This window comes from Bos javanicus, chromosome 23 (genome assembly GCF_032452875.1).
Source record: "Bos javanicus breed banteng chromosome 23, ARS-OSU_banteng_1.0, whole genome shotgun sequence".
Classification (NCBI taxonomy): Eukaryota; Metazoa; Chordata; class Mammalia; order Artiodactyla; family Bovidae; genus Bos; species Bos javanicus.
The window spans coordinates 43,355,879-43,383,874 of record NC_083890.1 but is presented as its reverse complement, the minus strand read 5'-3'; the positions used below and the strand labels follow the sequence as shown (position 1 = coordinate 43,383,874).

General features: G+C 40.2%; 1 protein-coding gene across 1 annotated transcript in view; it reads right to left on the bottom strand.

The window, feature by feature from the left end:
• RANBP9 (RAN binding protein 9) overlaps positions 1-27,996 on the bottom strand; it is a 72,826-nt gene that overhangs the window by 1,193 nt on the left and 43,637 nt on the right. Inside the window, exons 5-13 of the mRNA XM_061398827.1 lie at positions 26,473-26,495; positions 21,228-21,412; positions 18,619-18,731; positions 17,232-17,340; positions 15,295-15,485; positions 14,026-14,170; positions 10,976-11,097; positions 9,200-9,351; positions 1,964-2,075 (exon numbers count right to left, since the gene is read on the bottom strand). Of these exons, the coding sequence (XP_061254811.1) occupies positions 1,964-2,075; positions 9,200-9,351; positions 10,976-11,097; positions 14,026-14,170; positions 15,295-15,485; positions 17,232-17,340; positions 18,619-18,731; positions 21,228-21,412; positions 26,473-26,495 (1,152 nt within the window). The remainder of the gene's footprint in view (positions 1-1,963; positions 2,076-9,199; positions 9,352-10,975; positions 11,098-14,025; positions 14,171-15,294; positions 15,486-17,231; positions 17,341-18,618; positions 18,732-21,227; positions 21,413-26,472; positions 26,496-27,996) is intronic.

Sequence of the window (27,996 nt, the reverse complement as noted above, 5' to 3'; positions counted from 1 at the left end):
AAGTAGTAATAAGTTCTTGCGGAATTAAGACTTTGTTAGATATTCAAAAACCTTTACTTTCATATTTACTATGATGGGAATGATGTAATTGCTTACCTAATGTTTGCACTGGGGAGTAAGGCACATTTAGTGTCTCTCTCCTGTTTGATCAAGGTCAAACAAAAGGGCCCCAGAGGTCAGAGAAGTTTGATCAAGGTTTGATCAAGGTCAGAGAAAAGGGCACCAGGCTTTCAGTGAAATTTCACTGATGGGTTCTTCTGGGGATACGGCCCAACAGAGGCCGCCTACTCCTCCCTCTTCAGGGCACAGTGGTGAATGCTCTTTGGGTTGGTAAGCACATTGTCACAGTTTTATTTTGGCCCCGGAAGGCACAGCGGTTATAACTGTCCTTTACATTTTTTTGGAATACAGAACTTGCAGGCATCACATGCCAGTACTCTAACTTGAAGCACTGCTGAGACGTGAGGCTCTGTAATACAGCACAGTGTTTATAAACATGCACACACACACCCACAGCAGTTCAAGTCCTGTCCTTTCTTTTGCAGGAATTGTATAGATTTAATAAATTAAAGCACTATTTATAGTTGAGCCACATAATTTAGGGCACTATATATATATATATCCTGGATAATGGTCCTAAGCAATTGACTACTTGAAATTTTAATTCCCCTGGAGAATGCAAGATTCTTAACTATCGTATGAAAACTGGTCACTTTTCCTCAAAAATTCTTTCCGAGTCTGAGTGTTACCCAGATACAAAGCAATTAGGGCTTCATGATTACCTATAATATAGTCATTTCAAAAAGACAGTTACAGCAAACTATAATTTGCCCTACAATCCTAGCAGTGCTACTGAGTATACTTATTTTTTACCGGTAGAACTAAATTAATTTTGTATAACCAAAGACAACATATTAACCAAAGAAAATTCACAGTATTATATACAAATTCTAAATCTGAGAAAATTATAACGCAATACCAATTCCTATGCCAAAACTTCAGTATTAAGCCACAACACAATTAATTAATAATGAACTTTATAAGGGCAAAGAAGCAGATTAAGGCCCCCATGTCAGAACTCTAAATCGCTCCCTTTACATTCCAGCCATCTAAGCCCTGCCTCCGCTCCAGTCTCCGGCCTACACTGACTGTGTGTGCACTGCCCTCATCTGAGTGTCTCACATGTTCCTCAAAGCTCCCAAGCCGAACGGCCACACAGCACACAACAGACTAAACTGGTAGCTCCCATTTTTTTGAGGACTTACATTCTAAAATGGAAAGTGAAAAGTCACCCTCATCCAAATTCCCTTTGGAAAAAATTGCCCAGATATTAAAATGTCCTTTTATGTAAATAATCAACCCTATGTAGTTTATATATAAATGCATAAAATGTGCAGTCACTGAATTCACTTAAAGAGCATCTGTTCAGTTTATAAGCACCACACTCTGCTCACAGGAACGGCCACCAGTCAGGGGACAGCAAGTCCCCGTCTCCCACTTTGGGCTCCCCCTGGCTAAGCCTACGTATTGCTGCTCTCCCCTCCCCTCCCCTTTTCACTTGGTAAGGGCATGTAGTTAAATCTGAACTTTACTGCACATAGCCTGCGTCTCCAAGAGCTGGGGCTGATGGCACTGAAGAGCCCCCGGGAGGCCCTGAGCCAGTGTCTTCACCGTGGTGGGAGCTTGGGCACGGGCAATTCAGGCCAGGAATGCTGTGTCCACACTCACAGACACTTGTTTTCTAGACATCACAAGATACACCCCAATGTACTGTTTTTATTCCATTTGAATCCATTTAATCTGGGACTGAGATAACAGGAATTTTTCTATACTGTGAGGTAATTTTTTTTTTTAATGTAGAAAACATTTCCCTTAAGATTTTACCACAGGATAAATACCAGCACAAATACCGTCTCAAATACTCAAGAGACTAGTTAAAGCTGTGCTTTCTGGCTTCACTTACCTAATATTGCACTGTTAAGAGCTGAGCACACAGGTTCTCTCTGAATTGGGTCAAGCTGATTTCCAACTGGGCTGTTCCAAGGATCTGAATAGGCTAGTAAACTGAATGCATCCTGTTGAAAACAGCAATTTGATTAAGTCAGATAGTTCAGTGTCTGTGCTCACTATGGCTTCAACTTGAGAGACTACGAGTACACCTTAAGGCACTGGATTAACCCTTAAGCTCATCTACCCTGTGATATGAGACTTTTTTAACAACTAGATTATGCAGCAAAGTCTAATCTGTTTTCCTATTTTTTACAAACACCCATTTTCACCATCCACCACTTATACCTACACAACATATAGGACAGAAATAAAACGGAAAAAACTCATTCTTGTGGAATGGGCTACTACTGTTTAAGGTAAAGACAAAACATTCAGATGCTTTACAATTAATGACCACTGATACGAATGTGACATCAAAAGGATATGACCTGCCATATATTTTTAAAAAAATAGATGGGGGAAACTGGACACATCTTACTGGACGTCTTCTCAAACTCAGTGATCAAAAAAACAACCAGCTCCCCTTCAGAACCATCTTCAGACTGCCCCTCCTGAAGTAACTGACATACAGCATCTTTTCAGCTGATGGCCCTTGTCCTTCTGTGGGAGGATATAACTACAACAGTGTCAGACGCTGGCCTCGAGTGGAGCTGCATCACCAGTGTAGCCTTTGGCAAGAACCACCTTCCTAAGTATCGGTTTCATTATCTGTATAATGGGGATTGGGCTTCCCAGGTGGCTCAGTGGTAAAGAATCCGCTTGCCGGCACAGGAGCCACAGAAGCTGCAAGTTCAATCCCTGGGTCAGGAAGATCCCCTGGAGGAAATGGCAACCTGTATACTTGCTGGGATAATTGCAAGGACAGAGGAGCCTGGAGGGCTATAGTCCACGGGGTCACAAAGAGTCGGACACAGCTGAGCGCACCCCCCCACATCACAGGGATTATAAGAGGTCCTATTTCAGTTTATGAGGACTCACTGAGCTAAAGAAATTAGTCATGTCAGTTCATGCTAATCTTTCAATGAATGATAAATTACTGTTTTGCCAGAAATCAATACCCCAATGCAGAATAATATTATGATACAGATATAGACAGTTAGACATAGGACACCTTCCCGGCTCACATGGGGTACGTGGACAAGTGCTGAGGAAACTCAATCAGTGAATTAGGTAACAACACTCAAAACGCCGGTCACTGAAACGTGGAAGACAAATTCCTGAAGAATACTATCTTTCCAGGGACACCGCTCCAGCACCCCTTGAGTCATCTTGCTAGTGGGAGAAGGCTTCCTGGTCAAGTGTGTCCTTGTCCTTTCTCATCCGAGTTGGCCTCTGTGTTGTGGCGACTAGAGAACTGCCCGTTGAGCAGAGCTGTGCGGTCTGGGGTTGACAACAGGGATACATAGGCTCCCCCATCCACTGTTCTATACGGCTGAGCATTTCACTCACATTAGACCTCTTGCCCCAGCTATTAATGAAAGTTCTTTTGAAGAACTTATTCTATTCTGATCCCCTGCAGTACTCAAGGTGCTAGATACAAAGGGGGGAAAAAAGGCTTCACATACCTGTTGATTGCAAGGCCTGCTTCACAGTACTTAAGGTATCTTTTGCATCCCACAAAGCTACTATTGTTTTTGGTTCCCTCCCAATCCAAATTTATTCATGGAGAAAGTACTAATATCTGATTATCCTGTGAAGCTAACTGGTCAATCACTATTTCTGAAGACCGAGCTTTGCTCAAGACTTAATTCACCCCACCCACATCCATCTCATGAAGTGCCACCCCTATAGTGCAATTCAGCTCAGTTCAGTTGCTCAGTTGTGTCTAAATCTTTGTGATCCCTATAGCGCAGATAAATTTTAAAAGACTAAAGAGTCTGTCCAAGGAATAATCACTACATAAAACTTTAAGCACAAGACTATGCTCCTGAATCTACATCCTGACTTGCTCCCCGAAAGGTGGGATGCTACAGTCCCAAATCTCCCATCAAGACCATTCTGTCTACACCTCCTGGTATTTAAAACATTAACAGAAAAAGATCATGATGGTAGTAACTTACTGTGCGCTAACACTGTGCAAGGCAGTGTTTCAAGGGCTAGTGTGTACCATCTCATTTAATCCTCACAGTAACCTTAGGAGCCAGATGTTTATGCCCATCTTAGAAGCAAACTGTGGCTCAGAAGCTTCCCTTGTGGCTCAGCTGGTAAACAATCCATCTGCAACGTGGGAAACCTGGGTTCGATCCCTGGGTTGGGAAGATGCCCTGGAGAAGGGCAAGGCTCCCCACTCCGGTATTCTGGCCTGGAGAATTCCACGAGCTGTACAGTCAGTCCATGCGGTTGCAAAGAGTCGGACTGAACGACTTTCACTTCACTTCACTTAGAAGCAAACTAAGGCCATGAGAGGTTACCAACACAGCTAGTACTTCCTGTACTTCTTTTAGTAAAAACAGTTTCTTTCAATTACCAATCTAAATATTACAAGCAAAAAAGTCTAAGATTTTGGCCCCGTATTTTCAGTACAGGTGAATGAGTATTTACTGGACAAAGGGATCACCAGGGCCTCGTCACTGTTCCAAGGACTCGAAGTCCTGGGAGGAAGGCAGCTTGTGTGAGCAGTGACGCGCGGGGTACTGCTTACTAACAGAGTGTGCTGTGTCACAGGCAGCAGCCACAGACACAGGCTGAGAGGAAAGAAAAGCCCTGGATGGTGGGAGCCGTGGGTATGAGCTTAGACCCTAAAACACCCTAGAAAACTTCAATTCTTTCCAGTATAGCAACAGGAGTTGGTTAGTCACTCAGTCGTGTCCCAACTCTTTGGGGCCCCTGGGGCTGTAGCCTGCCAGGCTCCTCTGTCCCTGGGATTCTCCAGGAAAGAACACTGGAGTGGCTTGCCATGCCCTCCTCCAGGGCCTCTTCCTGACCCAAGGACTGAACCCGTGACTCCTGCACTGGCAGGCTGGTTCTTTACCACTAGGACCACCTGGGAGCTGGAAACACATGTTATGACAGTAAGGGCAACACGAAATAGGATAACCACAATTACCAACCAGATAAAATATTAATATATGCCCATGCATTTAAGGCAGGAAACTGAAAATACCTGTAAAATATCATGGTATTATGGGTTACTTTTTATTTTAGAAAAAAAAATTACCTCAGTGGAAATAATTTCTGAGGGAAATACGACATTTAGGTAGGATTCTCAAACTGTACTTATATTTGGCTTAAAATCAGTAGCAGTTTCTCAGTAGGATGTGCCTAAATGATTCAATTTCTGCTTCAGTTACTAGATTTAAGAGCTACTTGCAGACTGGGGCTGAGTATTCTAACCTGACCCACCCAGCCCTCCCGCTTGACCCTCCGCTCTGCAAGGTTCAATACACAGCTGTTGAACAATTTAGGCCACTCTCTTGGGAGCCACTGGCAGACTCAGGCAGGTAAGCAAGAAAAACAAAGACAACAGGAAAACAGGAAAGGAAGACTGAGAAAGTGAGGAAAAGGTCAAGCGAGCCCCGGTCCAGCAGGAACCCCCAGCCCGAGCCCCGGGGGTGGGCTGCTCCAAGGGTCTGCCACGTGCCTGCTACTCCACGACTGAGGAGAAGCAGAACACCAGGGGCCCTATGCCACTTAGGTAAACCTCACCTCAGCTTTTACTGTCTCTCTCTCTACATACGTATATATGCTTCAGAAGTCTGTGCAAATTAAAAAAAAAAAATTAAAGATAAAAAAACCCACTTCAGCTACCCATGACCTGAAGTGAAAAATAAAAGAAAAAAGCACTATTTTCTAATCCTTCTTAACCAAGGCAAACAAAAGTCCTCTCTGTGTCCGCCTCCAACACTAATCCCCCAGCACTGTCCCCTAGGTGCTGAGACACCACTGGGTCAGTCACTCGGGTCGACGTCTACCTGGGAGGAGATTAAGCCTGGGGAAGGTGAGAAGCAGCTCAGAACGCTGAGACAGCAGTCAGCATCTGCACGGAAGTCAGAGGTGCAAAATCAAAGCCATCCGCGTTCCTTAGATGATAAATTACCTCTTTACTTCATTCAACATATAATCAAAGAGTATCTCTGAGAAAAGGCCATGTAATGCCCTTTTCTGTGCTTCACACAAATTACAATCAAGAATAAGCCATGGAGTGAAATGTTAAATTTTCAAAGGGACTACATAAAATGATACTCAATTAGCATAAAGTTTTAACAAGAAAACAGATGACCTAGTGTAAAAATGTCTACGAGTTCTTTTTAAAAAAACATTTCCTATCTCCAAAATATCTCCTAAAACATCAGTTCTCTCCAGGGACAACCAGAGTCCAAGACCCTTTCATGGGCTCTTGTGAGGTCCAAACTATTTTCATGATATTAAACTAAGATAGTACTGGCTCTTTTCTCACTCCTATTTCCTCACAACTCTCCCAGTGGGGCTTTCCAGAGGTGACATGATGTGTGAGTTCATAAAAGACTGAATGCAGAAGTAGGGACGAGAATCCAGCTTACCTTTTATTAAACCTGGCATTAAAGAGATTTACAAAAATGTAAAGCAATGCTACTCTCTTCTCATTGTTTTATTTTAGAAAGATTAAGTAACACTTGTATGAAAAATACCCATGTAATGATTTGTTATTTTAAAGTGAATTAATAATTTTAGTAATAATTTCTAGTACAGAAAAATCAATAAATATAACTCATACAAACAAAAGCCCTTTGGGAATCTTTAATCGGTTTTAAAGGGTTTAGATACCAAAAAGGATGAGAACCACTGCCCTAAAACAGGTTTCCCAGATGGATAGCTTTGGATATAGGAAGCAATAATAAAGCCTAAGAAGTAAGTTTCTTAGCACTGTTGATAGCTGAAAAGATTCTACAAAGTTGTATTAGGTTGATACAAAAGTAACTGCTGGTTCGGATGGTGAATTTTAAATCATTGTAACGAGGCTCAAACACATCTTTATTAATCAAAGTAGGAACCACTACAATCAACACATTTTTGCCAACGAGAATTAAGCCCATTTATTCCTGTAGCATAAAAATCCATGCTTTGGGATTCAACAAACTCTTGGACAGCATCTTCTGCCTCCTGCTGGCTGTGGAAGCATTTTCCCGCAGCAAGCTTCTGCGGTGCTTGCTGCGGTAGTTGGCTGGCAAGAGGTCAGGTGAAGACGGCAGATGAGGCAAAACTTTGTAGCCAAACTTGTTCAACTTTTGAAGTGTTAAGTTGTGCAACATGCGGTCGGGCGTCGTCACAGAGAAGAACGGGCCCATTCTGCTGACCAATGTCAGCTGCAGGTGTGGCAGTTTTGGGGCACCTCATCGACTGACTGAGCATACTTCTCAGATGTAAGTTTCACCAGGACTCAGAAAGCTGCAGTGGATCAGATGGGCAGCAGACCACCAAAGAGTGACCGGGACCTTTATTTGGGGCAAGTTTGTCTTTCGGAAGCACTTTGGAGCTTCTTCTCGGTCCAAGCGCTGAACTGGTTGTCTCCAGCTGCCTATATAAAATCCACTTTTTGTCGCATCACAATTCGATCGAGAGATGGTTCGTTGTTGTTTAATACAATAAGAGAAGACAACAGTTCAAAATGAAAATTTTTATGATTATCGGTCAGCTCAAGAGGCACCTGCTTTTCAAGCTTTTTCACCTTTCCAGTCTGCTTCATATGCCACATGAACATAGAATGATCGACGCTGAGTTCTTTGGCAACTTCTCATGTAGTTTAAGAGGAACAGCTTCAATGATGGCTCTCAACTGGTCGTTGTCAACTTCCAATGGCCGCTCACTGCACTCCTCATCTTCAAGGCTCTTGTCTTCTTTGCAAGGCTTCTTGAACCACCACTGCACTGTATGTTCGTGAGCAGTTCCTGAGCCAAATGCGGTTGTTGGTGTTGCAAGTTGTTTCCACTGCTTTATGACCCATTTTGAACTCAAAGAAAAAAATCGCTCGAATTTTCTTTTTGTCTAACATCATTAATTAGCAAAAAAACCAAAGTGAGAAATGCGCATTAAAATGATGTATAACAATCACATTTATTTAAGAATGTATTCCAGTATTACATGGCAAAGTTCAACAATGAAAAACCACAATTACTTTTGCACCAACCTAACAGACTGATGAAAATTTGCAATCTGGATAAATCCAGTTATGCGTGCCTTTTTACTGGAAGTGTAAAAGCGGCTTCTTGAACCTTCCTAGACAGGTACACTCTGCCTACACAGGTGCTGTACTAAAGCTCTTGGTGCAGGAAGCCAGGACGGTTATTTCCCCCTGATTTTACACACACTTAGTGCTAGCTGGTTGCTCACCGGCCCTCTCGGTTCAGCTCGGGGAGGGATGGCGGGAGCCCCGAGGCTCGCCCTCTCCTTCAGTTCCCAAAGTCTCGGTGTCAAGGCCACCACGTGCCATTTCTCCTTGAGTTTCTGGACTTATTTCAAATCACTGAGAAGAAAGTGTTTTAACAAACTGACACCGAGCCCAACCTGATGCAGGGCAAACAAAACAAAACACACGGCCACAACGGCTAGGTTCCTGCTCACAGCCGACAGGGCTGGGGGCACTGCTGTGACTATGGGAAAACTCATCCCTGGCTGACTGCAGTGCTGGCTTAAGGGAGGCGAAACTCCATCTTCAGCTGCTACACAGAGCTGTGGCTAACTGAAGTGTTTCCATTTTGCCCGTTATCACCACCCGGCACAGCATCAAACCAGAGGAGACCTGAGAATGTGTCTTCACTCTTCGCGGAAGACGAGCCAAGCCTTCGTCAACCACCATCAAAACAAAGGCCACATATCGTACCTTCAGTTGGCTGCAACCCTAAGCAGTGTTTCCTAAAATCAAAATATCTCACATTTATAGTTTGATCAGCATTCTCACATTTCTCCTAATAACTCTGCCAATTTTACAGCTGAGAAAATAAAACTAAGAAAGCAAGTTGATAAGAGGCGCATGACACTGGGAAGTGCAGAACCGGGGTCTAACCTACGTGTTTTCCTGAAGTCCAGCGCTTTCTCCAGCAGAGCCTGGCCGCCTCACCCCGTCGCACCTTTTCACCCGCGAATGGGCAGGAAGCCAGGGAGGAGCTCGTGTCCAAGCCTCCCAACAGCAACCGCAGCCCTGCTCAGCGTTTCACAAAGTGACATTCTAGTTTCATCCACACATTTACAGCTTTTCAAGGGAAAACAAATTTACCTTCAACATTTTTTTATTTGCTGTGTTCTTGCCACATTCTCTCCTCAGCTGTTCACTCATCGCTTGCAGCTCTCTTCCAAAGTGAATCATTCTTTCTATGGCAGCTTGACTTCCTCCACACAACTGGCGTCTTAACTGGCTTGAATCAACTTCTGTAAGCAAAACAAACAGGTATTTCACTACCTTACAGTTGGGATACAATGGAGAAACAAACATAAATTGCTTACAACATTTTGAACATTTCATATAGTAACTACTTTCTAATATTTTACCTAAATATGCGGTTTCTTTTTAATTTATTATAATACGGAACCTTGTAGCTACAAGGAATACTTTCTCTAGGGCTCAAGAGTCTAGGATCCAATATCTATCTAGCTTGGAGTTGAAAGTCAGGTGACAAGCTTTCAGTGTTATGATGTACATGTCTCAAAGAAAATGTTATGAAAAATTAAGCACAATTTTCTAAAAATATAGCAACACTGCAAAAAAAGAAAAGGAAAAAGTAGCTACTTCCCAGGCTACTTTAACTGACATAGAACAGTTTGAAGGTAAGATAATCTAAATGACTCCAATAAAAACACAGACGATACTGTACCTAATCAAAAGGGTTAATTACACTACTTTTAGGAAAAAATTTTTCAGTTTATATATCTTGACTGACAATAATCACTGATCAACAATGCAAAAAGTATACATCACTAGTTAACAATATATAAATCACTAATCATGACGGTAACAGTTAATGTTTATGAAGCACTTACAGGCAGTTATCATTACACCCATTTTACAGATGAAGAAACTGAGGCAAAGAGCTCCTGAGTAATTCACCCAAGGTTACACAGCTAGTAAGTGGCAGTTGCAGAATTCAAATCCAGGTGATCCGGCTCTAGAACTCCTGCTCTTTATCCCTAGACACAAACTATTCTTGGAATGTTGAGGCTGCTTGCTAATATCTGATAGGGTAAAATGAGGCTGCCTTTCAGTCCTACTCCTTGCTTGAAAGAGTGAATTACACATTGGAACACATGATCCTAAACAAGGTGGTCGTGTAAGTAATATTAAGTTTGCATTTATAAAATAGTTTCTAGCAATTTTAATAAACTCCCTTTAATATCAAAATATTATAAAATCAAATAAAAATTTATAAGCTTCAGTAATTTTCACTCTCCAATTGATGGGGAAGTTTGCTGCTTGTTTAACTTTACGGTACAATTTACTACACAAGTTGTCCACAAAGTAAAATTATGCATGCTATTATGTTTCTCAGCCACATAATTTTGAGGGGGAAGGAACCAAGGGAGGGTGTCAAAACAGGCACCTACTACCTGCCAGGCACTGAACTATGAATAGTCGCATATATTCAGGTTAAATGAATTAAAGAAAATTTGATTAGAATTTATTAAATCATCTCTACCCATGTGGCCTGTCTATATTGGCTATATTGAAATAGGTACACAAACTTTTTGTATCTCCAGCCTTACCAATCCTTTCAAAGGACAGTAAGCACTAGTAAGTTCGCACTGCTGCGCTACTGAGAGCACTGCAGTTGTGCAGAAACAGTTCAGCAAAGAAAACGCCAGATACTAAAAAATTAGACTCTACTCTCTCTAGCAATCCACTCTCAGAGACTTCTAAGAGAATATGTTACTATCAAATCCAATGGCACACACATCTTTAAATCTGATTTATGTTCATCAGCTGTGAATCAGTACAAGTAAAAACATAACCTTGTAGTCATCATTTTTTATTAAAAATGTAAGAAATATCACTGCAGACCCATTTCGGTGTCACAATCTTCCATTTCGTGGTCATGTTTAGAGCTACCATTTAGGAAACCATTGGATGAAGTTTCTCCAACTCCATTGGAGTAGTGATCTGTTTCCATGTCTACATCATTACTGAAAATGAAAAAACAAACCTAATTTTAGAAATAGCACACTTGCAGCTTAGTTTAATATCAATTAGTACTCAACTACAGAGCCTACTTATAAAACTGACTTCATAAGGCAACAGCAATCTGGAAAAAAGGTATTTAGTTAAATCTTGAATGTATTCAAAGCCAAAGATGCAGCTAACTTTTAACGAATTTGTAGTCCTGGAGATAAGGAAGGAAAAAGATACATGTACTAAAATGCAGTGGCTTTAAGACTTCCTATCACTATGGAGAAATCATTTTCCAGCACATATTTCCCATTATCTTTCAGAATTAGACCTGCACTTCATTTAATCAACTCCTGCCCTAAAATACCACCCTCCCTGCCCCAAGCATGTAAGGCAAAAACCTCCCTGACCAAACAACCTGCTCCTGGGACCCACCCCATTTCGCCTCCTTCCCTGCCCTCATACTCAGCTTGCTTCTAGACTACTTTTTCTCTAACAGTCTTTTAGAGAAAGACTGCTTGTTTGGGCATTGGCGTTGCCCAAATGGCGTTTGGGCATTTGTCCTTACTACTCAAAATTATACTCCTTCTCGAAGGTTAAGTGATAACACGAGAAACGACTACTCAGTCTCATCCCCTCAGCCCTTTTCAGAACCCAACACTACTTTTCTCTGACAGACTTTCTTATTGGCTGAAGATTCTAAATATACTGCAGAATCTGAATTTTTGAAATGCTGTTTTGGAGATACCTAAGGCCATTTCACACTGACTGGATGAATAACACGTGCCAACAGCTCTGAGTGGCCACGCTGAGGTTGCCAACGTTTGCCCTTCATTCCATCCACACCCCGAGCAACAATATCTAACCTTCCAGATTTCTCCTATGAAGATCTAGGTAATGATTATACAGTCCAGAAGGAAACACTTGATGAAACTTTAGAAAATATTTAAATAAATAAAAATGATTATTTCTCATTAAAAAAGCAATGTATATTCATTTGTAGGAAAACAACAACAACAACAAAATTGAATGCAGAGAAGCAAAAATTGCACTTTATGCATAATGCCAGCAAAGGCAACCACTGGTTTCCAGCCTGGGTGAGTGGGTGCATACACACTTCTGTCTGTAAGACCATCAAGGTACAGGACACTCAGAGATCTAGAAGAACAGGGCGTGGCCCCAGCACATCTCCGTCAGTTAGAAAAGCTTGTGTAGTTATCTTCATGAAATTTGAGAATTGATAAGAAATCATCCTGGAAGAGGTTAACAACTGAAGTAGAATTTTACAGCTTGAGTAGAATCTGGGATGGAGGAGAAGGAGGTGGGAAGAAGAGCATTTCTCACGGGGAGTCTAATGAAGAAAGCGCGAGTCTAGAGGTCAGACATCCTGGGAAGTAGTCATCATTCTGCAACTTACTAGTTACTAATTATTCACCTTTAAAAAAAGCCATTTACTTCTCTGGCACTCAGCTCTACATCTGTAAAATGGTTTTCATAGTCGGTTAATACCATCTTTGCCTACTTCACAACACTGTCACAAGGAAAGCCATTACCAACTAGAAAATAACTGGTACTGCTTAACAGTTTAAGGCAGTTTGAGAGCTTACTTTCTTCTAAGCTGCACCCAAAAGAGGATGCTATGTCATCAACCCCTTCCGTTCAGCTTGCTTCCCTCAACTCAGGTAATTACAGGTCTCTTTAGCAACTTCCTGCCATGAGCATAATATTTAAGTGAAAAACTCAACAAAGTAACTGCAATCCTACCTTCAAACTATGGTAGAACCGTCTAATAATCATAAAATACTGTTAATAAATACTATAAAGTATATGATGAACTAAAGGCTTAATTGTTTACATCTCCATACAAAATTTTTACTATGATATTCTCATTTCATATTTTAGTGTGGCGTCTCCACTGCCTACCCTAACCTCCTCAGCAAGACAATCCCTTTTCCTACTGCTGTTCTTGGATCATTTTTGTGGATTTCACAACTGTACCACATAATACCATTATTTCAGTACATATTTGTCATTTGTAATAGATAACCTGGAAATTCTGATTAATCTCCAAATTTGTAAATACAGATTTTTTACATGCACTTCTCCAGAATCATATTTACACTGAGACTGTAAACATTAGGAGCTGTCTCCTTCCATGGGAGAATTTTGCACTGATGCATATTCCCCCAAAACGCAGTGTGACCCATCAATTCATGCTCTAAGACCAAAGCAACATCAATCAAATTGATAAAAATCCATAAGAACTTGCCCTCACACACTAGCATTTAATTCAAATGGTTATATTTCATGAACCTTTAGGTTTCATGAATAGAAACTTGAGTATGTCAGAGTACCAAGACGGGAACATCTCTCCTCCCAAAGCTCTTCGAGTGGAGACCACACTAGCAGCAGAGTGCTTGACACCCAGCAAGTTTTCAATCCTCTCCTTGTGCTGTATGTTTACTAAACGACTTAACTATCTGCTATATGCAAGCTATTCAAATTAAAGGTAGGTTCTCATCAACAAATATTTTTTGTAAAGTTAGTTATTTGCAACTCAGCAAACACTCCTCACACTGAAAAACCCACACAAAGAGAAAAAAATAGTTGAGAAAAAACAGTTGTATATGTATCATATGTCAACTCCAGAGCTTAAATACACTACAGTGACTTAACTTGGAAACATTAACAAATGACGTTTCTGTGGCCACCGTGGGGGTCTGCGCTGGCAGGAAGGCAGTAGAGAGCCTGGCTCTGCCCTCGTCACCCCTCCAGAGGGAGAGGGGCGCAGAGGAAGGGACAGCACCAGGGAACTGACTCCTCACCCCTTCATTCCCGCAGACCCCCACTGTGGCCATCTAACTCCATTTTTCCAAATTATTTCAGACGATGCCACCCGTAACCAAGGTTGCTCACAGTGATGCCAATGCCAGGGGAATCATTACCTGGTGAAGCTGCTGACCTGCTGCGACCTGGACGTGTTTAAGCTGTTCAGCTCTGGTACATTCAGACCACACGGCTGGTGCTTACTGTGGCAGTACGCCTGATGTGCTTTGTTAGATATCACACCGTTACTACAGTTGTCAAAACCTGGGGGAAAAAAGAAGAAAAGACGCTTTATAAAAAAAGAAACAAATCAGGCTGCAACAGATCTACCATGTTCTGATGATGTACTTAAACCTTTTATAATGTAGGAAAGTCAGTGGACTACTTAAATAGAAAACAAGTGGAAAACTTCTTCGAAAGAACATCAGGATACTTAATTGTGAGCTGTAATCCTCTCCTGTATTTATTGAAGGCTTAATTATGCATCTCATTTAATCCCTGCCATGAGGCCCAGTGTTACCATAACCCTGTTTTACGTAAGTACACAGCAAGACCAAGGATCTGTCCCAGCCTGACAGGACACACGGTGTCCGAGGGGTGCTGACTGAGGACACAAACGTGAGACCCCCACACGCTGTGCAGGATGGTGATGTGAACGAGCTGAGAGGCAGCAACGCAGAAAGGTGCTGTGTTGAGGAAGAAACAGCAAAGGTGTTGCTCTACTCTGTGAAAGCACAGGAAACAGTATTTGAGTTGAGTTTTACAAAGTTAAACGTACAGAGGAAAGGTAAGACCTCGGGAAAAACAGAAAGAGACAAGCAGAGCAAAAAGACTGAGAAGGACCAGAAATAAATCTGCAGAAGATGTCATAAAAGCCAAGAAGGGAGAGAACTTTAATTAAGCCTCACCAAAAGCCTCAGTGAGTCCAGGAGGAAGCAGACAGGCAGACCTGACTCTTGCCAGCAGCCGGGCTGGGAAGGGAGGAGGGAGAGGCAGCCCGGCTGGGAGCCGCGCGTGGGGTCGGGGGCTTCAGACACCATGGCCACGTCACTGCCTTTACATGTATACTTGACTAAAACACACCATTGCCTTCTCATTACCAGATACCTCTGATCTGACTTCTAGAGACAAAACTCGAACGTTGCCCTTCATTTAGGGAGATCTGTTAGTAAGCCACTCTTAGAAACAGCTCATCTTGAAGTTACTTTCTGGTACCAAAAACACATGAATCTGACTCGCCCACAATTTTTCTTTCAGAATCTCTTGAGATCAAATCACAAATGTGCAAAATGGCTGGTAGAAATGTCTACATTTTTTCTAAAATTTATTTCTGTTCAAAACCATGAAGAAGGGTAAAAACTGTAAGATAATGTAAGACTGAATCTCACCAGAAAAATGTGCAGTACTTCCTTTGCCCGATGCTAAACTGTGGATATTCACCCCGTGGCTGGGGCTCATACTTGGACTACTGAAAGGTCGAGGACTAACAGGGTAACTGTCTTGAGACTTCGGACTTCGGCCTCCCAAACACCGTACTTCACTATCGGTACCATTCACCATTTCTATAAACTGACGCACTCTAAAAAGAGAAAACAGAAATGTATTTACATCATCTCCAGATCACTGTTTAGTTACCTAATAGCAACAGACTTCTACCAGGAAATACGTTAGTAATTTGCATTTATCAGTAAGTCTCGCCTTTAGATAGTACACTAAAAATGCTAAATGTGGCTCCATATACTGTACTGCTTAGAATATTATTTAAAAATTTCCTGAAAAATGAGAGTATAATGCAAAGACATTGTATCACCTTTAATCAAGATTTACTAAGAAACTGAAAATCTGTCTGTAGCTATAGTAAACCAAAATGGACCTCATTTTTTTTTAACCTAAAATAATCAAAATTATATTTGCACTTGGACGCAAATCAAATAGTACCTAAGAAGTACCTGATGCAGTTTTATGTACACACCTACCTTCACACAAAATAAGGGCCTACTCCCCACACTTCCTCACCCCCAGTCCCATCTGCAACCTCTTAATCAAACAGGCCACATTCAAACTTTTATTCTAAAGCAAAGTAGGTCTGTCATCAGGTTTAGCATTTCTGATCAATTTTTATGATCATTTCTGATCAATTTCTGATCATTTTTTTAGCATTTCTGATGCTTAAAAAGTTTAAATCGTAAACTTAATAACAGCTGAATTTTAAGATAACAAAGATTCATACAACCAACAGAAAAAGCCAAATAGCTATTATTTATTTTTTAAAAAATGAAAGAAACAGAAAACAATAAGTGTAAGTGAGGATGAAACACTAGAATCTTGCCACTGTTGGCAGGAATGGAAAACTGTACAGGGCTATGGAACTGTGAGGACTAATTTTCAAAAAATTAAGCACAGAATTATCCTATATTCAACAATCCCCTTCTGAGCATATATGCAAAAGAATGAAAGCAGGAACTCCGACACAGATGTGAACACCCATGATGCTAAGGGAAGTAAGGCGGTGACCAAGGACAAACATTTTATGATTCCATTACATGAAGTACTCAGAGTACTCCAATTCAAGTGTACAGAGACAGACAGTGGAATGGTGGTTGCCAGGAGCTGAGGAAGAGAGAGAAATGCAGAGTCACTGTTTAACAGGTACCAAGTTTCAGACTGAGATCATGAAAAAGGCTGTAGAAACAGATGGCTGGCGGTGGCTGAAGAACAATGTGAGTGTACCAGAAACAAAGCGAGTATCAGAAAACTGTACAGGTGAAAATGGCAGACTTTATGATATGTGTATTTTTACCCGGCTTCCCTGTTAGCTCAGTTGGTAAAGAATCCACCTGCAATGTGGGAGACCCCGTTTCGATCCCTGGGTTGGGAAGATCCCCTGGAGAAGGGAAAGGCTACCCACTCCGGTATTCTGGCCTGGAGGATCAGGACTATACAGTCCATGGGGTCACAAAGAGTCAGACACAACTGAGCGACTTTCACATATATTTTTACCGCAATTTTAAAAAATGCTGCAAACTTACTATAAGGTATTTTACAAGAGAAAAAATAGATACCCATCTTCTAAGTAAGAGTTTCACATTTTTTAAATACAGGGATAGAATGATAGAAGAGCAAACAGAAGTAGAAAAATGCCTTCTTCTTAAGAGTCCTCAACACAAAAGTTTATTCCTCAACCTGCTGCTTAAATATGCTTCATTACAAAATTATATCTAAATACCTGAAACGAGGTAAAACAAAAATTAAAACTATTAAAGCAAGAAAATAATTTTGGTTAGGTAACGACATATATAATTAATATAACATTTATTAAACTCACTTTAATGTGAAAAGGAGATTGGGATTTCTTTCAAGTAAACTTGGATATAACTGTTGTGTTGTTTCAATGGCTTCTCCCATTCTTCCTGCTAATACCAATTTCTGAATTCCTATTTAGAAAAAGAAAGCAAAAGATAAATTTTCTAAGAATAGAAAAGGAAACTTAGTAGACCCTCAAAAATTAGTAAAAAAAAGTCTTTAAATTGTGATGAGTCTGCACTTATTTTTCTAACTCAGTTTCTATTTTAAGGAGTATTTTCAGACAAAATAATCTATTAGAAAAACAAATACTTTAATAACTACTAAAAAAATTCAAACATATAAGTAATATAGGAAAAACAGCTGTTAAGCAATACTGATGTATTAAACACTAAGATGAAAAAGATGGGTATATTATGCCATATACACTGTGGTGATGGTCTCATGGATATATACAAACTCATCAGGCTATATATCCTAAATAGGCATAGTTTTTCATATGTCAACCATACCTCAATAAAGTGGTTTTTAAAGAAAAGACCATAGGAGGTATGAAAGAAGTAATATTCAAAATGTCTTATCAAACACTATATAGCCTTTTGAACCCAGTACTAAATGAAAATTAGCCTTTGAGTAAGATCTGAATTCAACAGCCACTGAATGAGCATGCCCCGAAGGTTAGATGATGAGGACAGGGAAAGATTGAGCAGACATCTCCTGTTTGCTACAGTCTATACAACGTGGTGAGAAAAGACGAGCATATCATCAGCTACAATGTAATGTCATCAGTGTTTTCTAACAATCTGACCTATGAAAGTTCTGTTTGCATCCCTCTTGTCTTGTTTTTGTCTTGACACCCTCATCAAGCCACGCTCTCCCTGATGGACTAACAGCACCGATTTGAGGACGGCTAACTGTGGATTTGCCCCAGTTGGAACAGGCCCCACAGCACTGGTCACTAGCATTGGGACCTAAGCAATAAATACTTAAGACCAATACTATCTTAAATTTAGATAGCAATTTAAGTGCAAACATCTCACACAGCATCTCCACTAACATCTAATAATCATGGGACTACTTTACCTGTTGAAAAACACATACACACACACACACTTCTTATTAAATGTTTACTTTCTGAAAGCTCAAGAAAACATTTTTAAAGAAAAAGTGGCAAACATTTTAACAAAAATTTCACCACAATTCTTTCTACATCCAGACTACTACTACAGTCCCATGAATTTTTTAAGGTAACCTTCAAAAATGTCAGTAAAAGGCAATTTCAGAGGCATAATTTCAAATTAATAAATTTGAAAAAAAAACTTTCATGAAAAAATCAGGTTTCTAAAAGTCAATGTAACCAAGCCTATAATCTGAAAACACGTGTTTAGCCATGCACCACGGGTCCTTACTTTGTCTATTTTTAATGGAAGCTAATTCTTCTAGAACGGTCTGGTCTGTAGATCTGGCAAAGGCCTCTGCTGTGGCACAGTACCCATGGTGGACTAGATAAGATGAAACCATTCTTAAAAAGAAGAAACACACAGCTTTTAGTCAAGAGAATACATGCTTCATACTACAATTTACATACACAAGGTCTACCCTGATGTTACAAAACCAATCTATGCCCTGGGAACAATGAAGGCTTTAATTACCTCAGGTTCAAAATCAGTTCAAAACATCATTTTGTCTTATTCACAGAGTTATTTCCAAAAAGATAACTTCAAATGCTATAGTGAGTCTACTCTGCCTAAAAGGAAGTATTACCAGACAATCAGGACACGAAGTAACTTTGATTCTTAGCACTCCATCATCCCCAGGTCCTTCCCTATTGCTTCCCACCCTTACTCCACTGTACTAACCGTAATTTCTATTTTACCAGTATCATATGACTTACCCTAGTAAAGTGCTGGCATTTTGTAAAATAAAAAATTTAAAAATAGATTAACTCTTCCTGCTCTGTAGTTTAACTCTTTGCAGTTCTGTCCACCAATTACATAAAACGGGTCACAAGGTGTGAACCCAAAAAACACGAAGGTGACCCCACAGACAGAATCTTCCGGAACAAAGTCTATGAGGGTGATAATATTAATCAGTGAGGAGTCAGCCTTCTAATCTAAATCAGGTAGTATGTTCGAGCACAGGAGAGGAATTCCTCAAATATGACTGAGTAAGTGACACTTCCAAAGAGCAAACTGATTGTTTAAAAACCAAGTGGTATTTACAAGTATGGTATTTGGATCTAATGACAAAATGTTAGAAAAACCGTTGACTAAACACTATTAACTGAAATACCCAATATATCTATAAATATTCAACTCTTGAACCTGCCTCCATCTGGCGCTACTAAGGGCCCAACAGAAAATGGTATGAAGCAGTGGTTCAGGAAGGGGACCGAGCTGGCACGGGGAAATTTCTAACAAACGGATTTTTTTCATTTTATTTCATCTAAATGTTAGATTAAGAGGGTAGGGGAGAACGTTTTAACATGAACTTCCCCCAGTGAGGATCTATTTTGTGAGGAATGGGGCAGGGGAGGTGCTCTCCCTGAACCCTGACGCAGGACTAAGACAGGTGATGCTTCCTCTACAGCCACCCGCCAGGATGCTCAGCGGGAACCACCCGCCAGGATGCTCAGCGGGAACCACTGGAGAGCATTAAGGGACGGGACCCCAGAGAGCAGTCCAGCCCAGCGCGCACTGCTAACTCATGGTGACCCGGGGATTCTGAGTCAGAGCCACCACTCTTCCAACTGTGCAGGACAGAAACACTGGTGTGGAGACTGATAACAGCTCCGGGGAGGACGCTTGTTCTCGAATCATCATCCTGCCCCAAATTATCTCCTCCAAAAAACATGACAAGTTTTACGAGATTTGCAAATTTAAGATTGTTCAATTATACAGACATTTAAGATGAACTGTGTCAGACTGAGGGTATCTTGAATTTTCTTGGGTTAGATTATGATAGTGAAAATGACTACTTAAACTTAACAGTATTTAGTTTGAAGTCTGCATTATTTGGAGTTTTAAGAGCTACTGTTATTCAGTACAACTGACATTCACATGTCATCTCGAGCCTTTCAAACAAAGGCGTAGTCTAAAATAGGTGACTATCACAGGGCTTGTATTTTCCTGCTGACTCCCATGTTGAAATTCTACTTTTTCATAAAAAGCTGCCTAATAAAACAAATTGTAAACTGGGGGTAAAGAGTGAGCTGAGACAAAGGTCATCCACGTACAGTGCTTTCACTAACGCCCGCTATCTGCTCTGCTGCTGCCTGTCCACCTGTTACACTGACTCGTAAGCATTTAAACTGCACTGCGGAATCTAAGCTCCACACTCACTGTCTGTGATTTGTATTCCCTTTACTTCCTCTTAAATGTCTAACAGAATATACAATAAGTAAATGGAGTTCTGAAAATTCTTTAGGCTGGAGATTTTTTGTCAGACAAAAAAAGGGATCCAAGTAAACAAAAATAGCTGATATTATTCTTACATAGTTACCCATTCACCGGAAAAATTTAGCTAAATCCTGAAAGGTGCCATGAGCACATCATGTCTGTATTCCGGGATGTAAAATACACTGTTATTCTGATGTTCATTCTTACTGAACAGTAATTATTTTTTCTCCTAAGTGTTTATACCACTGCTGAACAACACAGTGAAGTTCATGTGCCAAAACCACAACGTGAATTCTACAATCTAAATTCTTTCTCAATTTATCTTCTGCACTGGCGCTATTAACAGCTGAATCAAGTAACTCATGGAAACCTTAAGTCCCATTACTAAGGCTGGCAAATGAATTAACCTACGCGATCTAGTGTCACTTTATTTCCTCCAGCAAATTAATAAATCAGACTACAACACAATTCGGGACGTGTGTCACCAAATCAAGCATTATTAATACATTAAGATCATTAGGACACATATGAATAGATAAACAGTCTTTTCACACCGAAAGGCTGAAATGTTTTATAAAAAGCGCACTCTGGAAGACGTCCCTGCGCGTCTCCCCACTCACTTCTGGATCATGGTCTGCCACTCTCCCTCTCGGTCTCCGACAGGAAAGCGGTCTATCTGTGCCTGTGTCTTCGTTCTCCACTCCCGCATGTAATCTTCTATATCGAACACGAAAGGGTGCTGCCCAAAATTAGCATCAACGACTTCTCCTGGTGTCTGGAGCCCCACGGTAGGATATAAATTTGGCTGTAAGACAACACAGTTCACTAAATATCCATCCCTTTTATGTTAAAAAAGAAAATTCATTCTTGCAAATGCTACCTTTAAAATAACAGAATTGCAAATTTGCTCCACAAATATTTTAAGATCTCAATCAGAAACTAATAGAGGAAGAAATAAAGCAAATGATCAAGAAAAATACACAGCAACCTAAGCTACTTATTTATTCAGACCATAGGGCATTATACATCTAATAAATGAAGGTACTTCTAATAAATAAATTCTTGCTCTTAGGAATATGTCATACAGACGCAGGGAACTGAAACAGGGGCTCTTCGACAGGCTGAAGTGTGGGCTAGAGGGAGATGGGCGAAGGTCTGGGAGGGAGGGGACATGGGTGTACCTATGGCTGACTCTTGTTGATGTATGACAGAAAACCACACAATTCTGTAAAGCAATTATCCTTCAATTAAAAAATTGAAAAAAAAAAGATTATATCATACAATAGAGAGATCCAAGCATAACTCATATTTATCCTCTGAAGTATGATACTGCGATGCGCTTCTAGAAAGTACACGTGGAAGCTGATTACCATAGAAGAACATCCTAACTGGGCATACACTATGTTAAGTTTACTAATTTCTATTCTCTCTACATCTGGGATGCCTTTATTAAGGAATGGTATAAGAACTTAATTATAAGCAAAACAGTGCCTTTAAGAATAGAGATTCTTTACATAAAAATAAAATGCACACATCTCCAGAAAGGATTTAAACATTCAAATTCATTAAGAAATGCATTTCCTCTAAGATATACTCTAAGACTTGAGGGTGAAACAAGTTCAACAGCTTCAAAAATCTGTACAAAAAATACAGGAGTCCTTCTGTCAGCTCAATCACTGTTGTCACATCTGAAGGGAGAGTAAGTTACTGAGCGTCCTCTAAAGGTCCAGGTTTAATCACTGTCATTACCCTGTTAAGTCATCATCATTATGATTATCTGCATTATGAAGATAGAGGAACTGAGGACGGGGTAAATTAACGTGCTCACAGTTGTCCTACACCACGGCAGAGCTGGGACTGGACACAGGCTTATTAACACCAAAATCTAAGCTCAGTGGACCTTTCTGTAACTCCAAAGCCTACTTCATCCTCAGTCTCTGTGTTTATGCCTATTGCTTTGCTTTAATGATTATCACAGGTATTTTCAGTACAAAATCAGGTAAAGATTAAGAGAATATAATGTGTGTAAATACAAGATGCTTAGATAGATTTCACTGCAAAAAGCTAAGAAGGTATTTTTAAACTCAGGTGACCAATCAAGCAACCCAAATCAGAAACAGAAGGAGTACTGTGGTAATATACTGGGAAAGACAGTCACGTTGGCTTAGGGGAACAAGTGGTAACACAACACCCACACGTGTACTGAGTCTTAATAATCAACAAAACTCACAAGTTAATAGACTTTTACGGTGAAGACAAGTGAGATACTCATTATAACCTTCTCATTTCACCAATGAGAAACGGAGATTTAAAGAGCTTGCACAGTGTCTCCAAAAGCACCAGTTTGTTAATGACACGCAGAAAGGGAAACTCATGGCTCTACTCCGAGCACAGTATTCTTTTCATTAAAGCCCATTACAAAATTGCGACATAGTTTAAAACAAAAGTATTTTAAGCCAAAAACTCTTATGTCAAGAAAAATGAAATTTATATAAAAAAAAAATTTGCCACACATTATAAGGACCAATATTCTAAATATGAAAAAATAATCTCAGAATATAGGAAAACAAAGACTACTAGTTCGTCTGCTCAATGTTACGCGGCAGCCTGGATTTGAGGGGAGCTTGCGGGGAGAGAGGATACACGGATATGTACGGCTGAGCCCCTTCTGCTGTGTACCTGACACTATCATAACATTGCTAATTGGCTATACCCCGATACAAAACAAAAAACTGACAAACAAAATTACTAGTTAAAAACAATTTAATTGGCAATAGATACACAGGCAATTTGAAGAAACATAAGATGATGATTAAAAATATAAAGAGATATGAATTGAATTTCTTAAATGCAAATTAAAATAAGCAGATTATTTTGCACAACAGATTAAGATTTTAAAAGCTGAGAACACCCAGTGTTGATGAAGGCTGAGAAAATAAGCCCTCTCATTCACTGTACATAGAAATATGAACCAATATAACCTTGTAAGAAAGATATTTGGCAAAATCTATTAAGACTGACAAGACAATTTTACTTTACTTCTTTCTTTCCAATTTGAATTGCTTTTATTTCTTTTTCTTGTCTGATTTTGAAATTACCGATTCAATTTCCTTGCTGATAATTAGTCCTTTTCTTGTAAGAAATTAATCCTACAGAAAAACAAACATGTGCAAAGATATATGTCCTGCAGCATTATTTTTAATAGCAAATAAAAAATTAAAAAGAATGTCCATTCACAGGTGGTATTATATACCACAATCAGGGAAGCTCAGCCCGCACTGACTATAAGATCTACCATCATTTCATGTCTAAGAAACACTGTCCATTAAACTGTGACAGGCCATGGATTTCTAGGATACACCCCCTTTCATAAATGTCAAATACGCAAAAACATACATCTTTAAATCGTTGCAGTGCATCTTACAATAAGATATTATAAAAACAAGCAAAAAGAAAGCGTTAAAAACGTGTACACTGATGCAGAAAGAGGCACAACACACATCACTAAGTGAAAAAAGCAAGCTACCGGAACAGTGCCTCAGCTACGACCCACCTTCCTCCAGCCGACAGTCACGGACACACTGGCCAACGTAAGTTTAAAACAGATCTAGAAGGCCATACACTCAACACCATCATCATATCTAAAGATGGTGAGGTGAGCTGGGGAAGAATGATCATTTTGAAAAACATCTCCAGTTTTCAGAGATGTAAAGCACCCTCTGGTTCCATAATAGGTAAGCTTTTTTTCTGTAAACATCCCCTCCACGGAGGCTGACTGCTGTGACTGTCTAGTGAAGGATCACAGGTGGTGGGGAATCTAAGAGAAAGACTAACTTTCTTTCCTTTTTAAGTAGAAGAATGATATGTTGTGTGTGGAAGTCCCAGAAGATCTCACAGTCACAAAAATAAAGAGCTCTCAGAACCACTGTGTTATTAACAGAAAACTTACAACCACCACCCTAACCACCACTTTACCCACTGAGGTAGAAATGAACATCACCCTTGGCTAATTACAGACAAGGCAAAAAATATAACTGGTGATTCTAAAATGGGACAAAAAATGATCAGAAGGCAACCCCAAACAGTCAACATATCTAAAACTAGCTACGCCTTTTTAAAATGATCACCACTATCTGTCAGTAAGGAACAAAATCTACTGACAAGTTGATTTTACTTGCTTAGAGCCACAAAAACTGGGGGAAGAAAGAAAGAAAAAAAAAAATCAAACCAGCTATATACGCCCTTTCACCAAATCCATGTGACTCGGAGAGTCTGAGCAAAACATCTGCAACAAGACTGAGCTACCTGGGCCCTCGTATCTGCACCTGGACCAACCCCCAGCCGCCCCCACCAGACACTCTTCTCGAAAGCCTCTCCTTTCCACTCACCCACGGGATCACCCCCTGTCCATTCAAGGGCAGGATCACGGCTACTTTCCCTCTGGATATACAACATCCCCTGTTTTTCTTGCTACTGTATCATTCTCAACAGCTAGCAGACACCCTGCTAACCCTGACAATAAGCCCACTGGTCAATCCTCAGCCCGTGTGACGCAATACATCACAGCGGCATCTGACACGCTGGCTTCTCCTTCCTTGCGGACAGATCTTCTTCAGTTGGCTCTGAAGGAGGACACCCAATTCTTAGTCCTCCTCCTGCCCCACTCACTGGTCACTGCTTCTTAAAGTTCTGTTTCAGGCATACAATAAGTGATACTGATCAAAAGTTTATTAATAGATTTAAATATCTGAAGAGATCAGTGAATATAAACTATCAGTCCTAAATGATAAGAAAGCGCTGTATCAGTTTATTAGTCCCCACTCCCTTTAGGGCTATATATGATGCATGTTACAACTGACAGAGGCTTAGATTTGGGATGTAAGGCGTCCGGAATGGAACCACTCCTTATGTCTCCAGAGGCTGAGTCACCAGCATCTCCTGCGGGAGTTTCTGCAGCAGCCCCTCACAGTTGGCTTGTTTCTGTCTTTACTCCCCCAGCTGCCGTCTCTCTGTCATCCGGTGTATCACAACAGCTAACCTCTGCACTGTCAGTGTCCTTCATTCAGAGTCAATGCCCAGGTGCTCACAACGGCCCCCGCCCTCGGGTCTGACTCCGCCCCACCCTGGGGTCTGACTCCGCCCGCCTCAGTCTCTCTACCTCCCTGCACGCTCTTCAAACACGCCCCATGCGCTCCTGCCTGAGTGCCCGCCCCCTAACTACTCCCTCTGCCTGGAACGTTCTTGTTCTCCATATCCTCGCTTCCTCCAAAGATTCTGCTCAGCAATTACCTTGAACAACGGTGAGCAAACTGTGCCACCTGGGTTCTGTCTTTGGTCCTCTCAGGCACTACTGTTTTCTTCCTTTAAAAAGTATTTAAATTTTTAAAAATATTTTTAATGCATTATTTATTAAGGTCCTCAACTTGAATACTCCGAAAGGACAGAGACCTCCATCTGTTTTGTTGAATAAAAGCAAGCAGAGAACTCGCCACACAGTGGCATCAACAGACGCTGAATTAGTAAATGACTGTCACACAGCCACTTACTAAAAAGCCCAACAATAAAAGAGAAACATATTTCAAACGAATCCACAGTGATACTAAAAAGTGTCTTCTAAACAAACATGTCCGATTTGGTTCTCAGCCACAGCTAAGTTCCCCAGGGCAGCGGGGCCCAGTGCAACTCGGCTCACTTTCTGCCGGTCCGCACCGATGGCAGCTCATGAAAGGCGCTCTGGTGCGCGTGCGGCACGGCTTATAAACTTATTATCAGTAAGACTGCGTTTTAAACGTGAGTAGTACTAGTTTCCATATACTTCTTTTAATTAAAAATACAAAACTACTTTTACAAGAAAGTCTGTCTTACCGGTAAGTCGGTGAAAGCGATACCTAAAAGGAAAGGAAAATGGCGTTAGAAGTCGTTTTTCAGGCAGAGTATGGTGACAAGCTGAATTTCTCACCAAAAAGAAGGGAAAATACAGCAAAGGAAGGAAAAAATTAAAAAGCTAAATATAAAATAACAAGACTAATTTTTCTCTCAATAACACTTATGCAGGTCTGAGTGAATGCCATCCTGTGTCAAGCTCGTGACCCTTGTTAGGGACACGCCAATTTTATTTCTGGGGTACGGTAGTTGCCTCCAGGATTTCTGAAATGGTTTCAGATAAATATTCAAAGCTATGTGAGTAAAAAGAAAACTGGTTGCAAAATAATTACATTTAATTTCTGACTGACACCTAAGCTGCTTTATCTGGCCTTGTTATTTAAATCTTCCTTACCTAGATTTAGCTTTTAAATAATTTTAAGGGAAAAGGAAAGATTTTCTGTTACAAAAAGGGGTGAATAGAAAATATAGTAGCTTTGTTTACTTTAAAAAATTCTCATAAAAATACAAAGTTTTGATCACTCTAGAAAACAAAATTAATTCCTCTTTCAAAGGACAAAGATACATACAGTTGAAAATTTCTCTTAAATGCCCTCTGACAGTAATTTCAACAGTTATGTACCAAATACATTTGAACAATGGCAACATCACTGGAATAAATCTACTGACATCCCAAAGTGATGATGTAATCACCCTTTAAATATTCAAATAAATTACTTAGCTGAAAATAAGATAATAAACAAACCAGATATTTCTATAGGACCTCAGTCATATGTTTAAAAAGACTGAGCTCTATAATAACGGGAGGGGGTGGTACTGCTGACTTGGCTAATCGCAGTTCTTCAGTTTAAACACACATTAAGACAAAGTCAAACCATGCCAGCATCCCGCCCTCTATGGTGATGATCACCACCTAAAATAATGAGGGCCCTCCTGTTGAAACATCATCTTTAAGGTCTCTTCCCAGTTGAGAGTCTGTAGCTCTACCGTTGTGCTGTGCCTTCAGAAAATACATCTGACTCTATTCATTAAAGTAATAAAGTTAAAAGGCAAACTGACTATAAATCTCTACTATATATGCCTTGAAATAAATGTAAAAATAGTGCTTTGTAATTAAAATACTGTTTTTATGACTTTTAAAAACCAGTAAACTCATATGTTAACTTGTCAAAAGTGAAAACGTTCAGATTACCTTTAGTTTCATTAATAAACAGAAAGTAAAGTGATTGTGGGCCAAACAAATGTGAGAATTTATCCTAAAAATTTCAGAAAACTAAAAAGAACAAAGAAAACAGCAAGAATAAATAAAACATGACCATATATAATTTTACCACCTTTCATAAAACAGCAGCCTAATCACTTTCCTTCAAAAATGTCTATCGATAAAGACTGTCTAAATTTATATCATTTAAGCAAAAATTTACTTTTGTCAGTAATTACTGAGATCCTTCCTCACTTTACCAAAATCTCTAATGAAGTATCCAACTTAATTCTATAGAATAACAC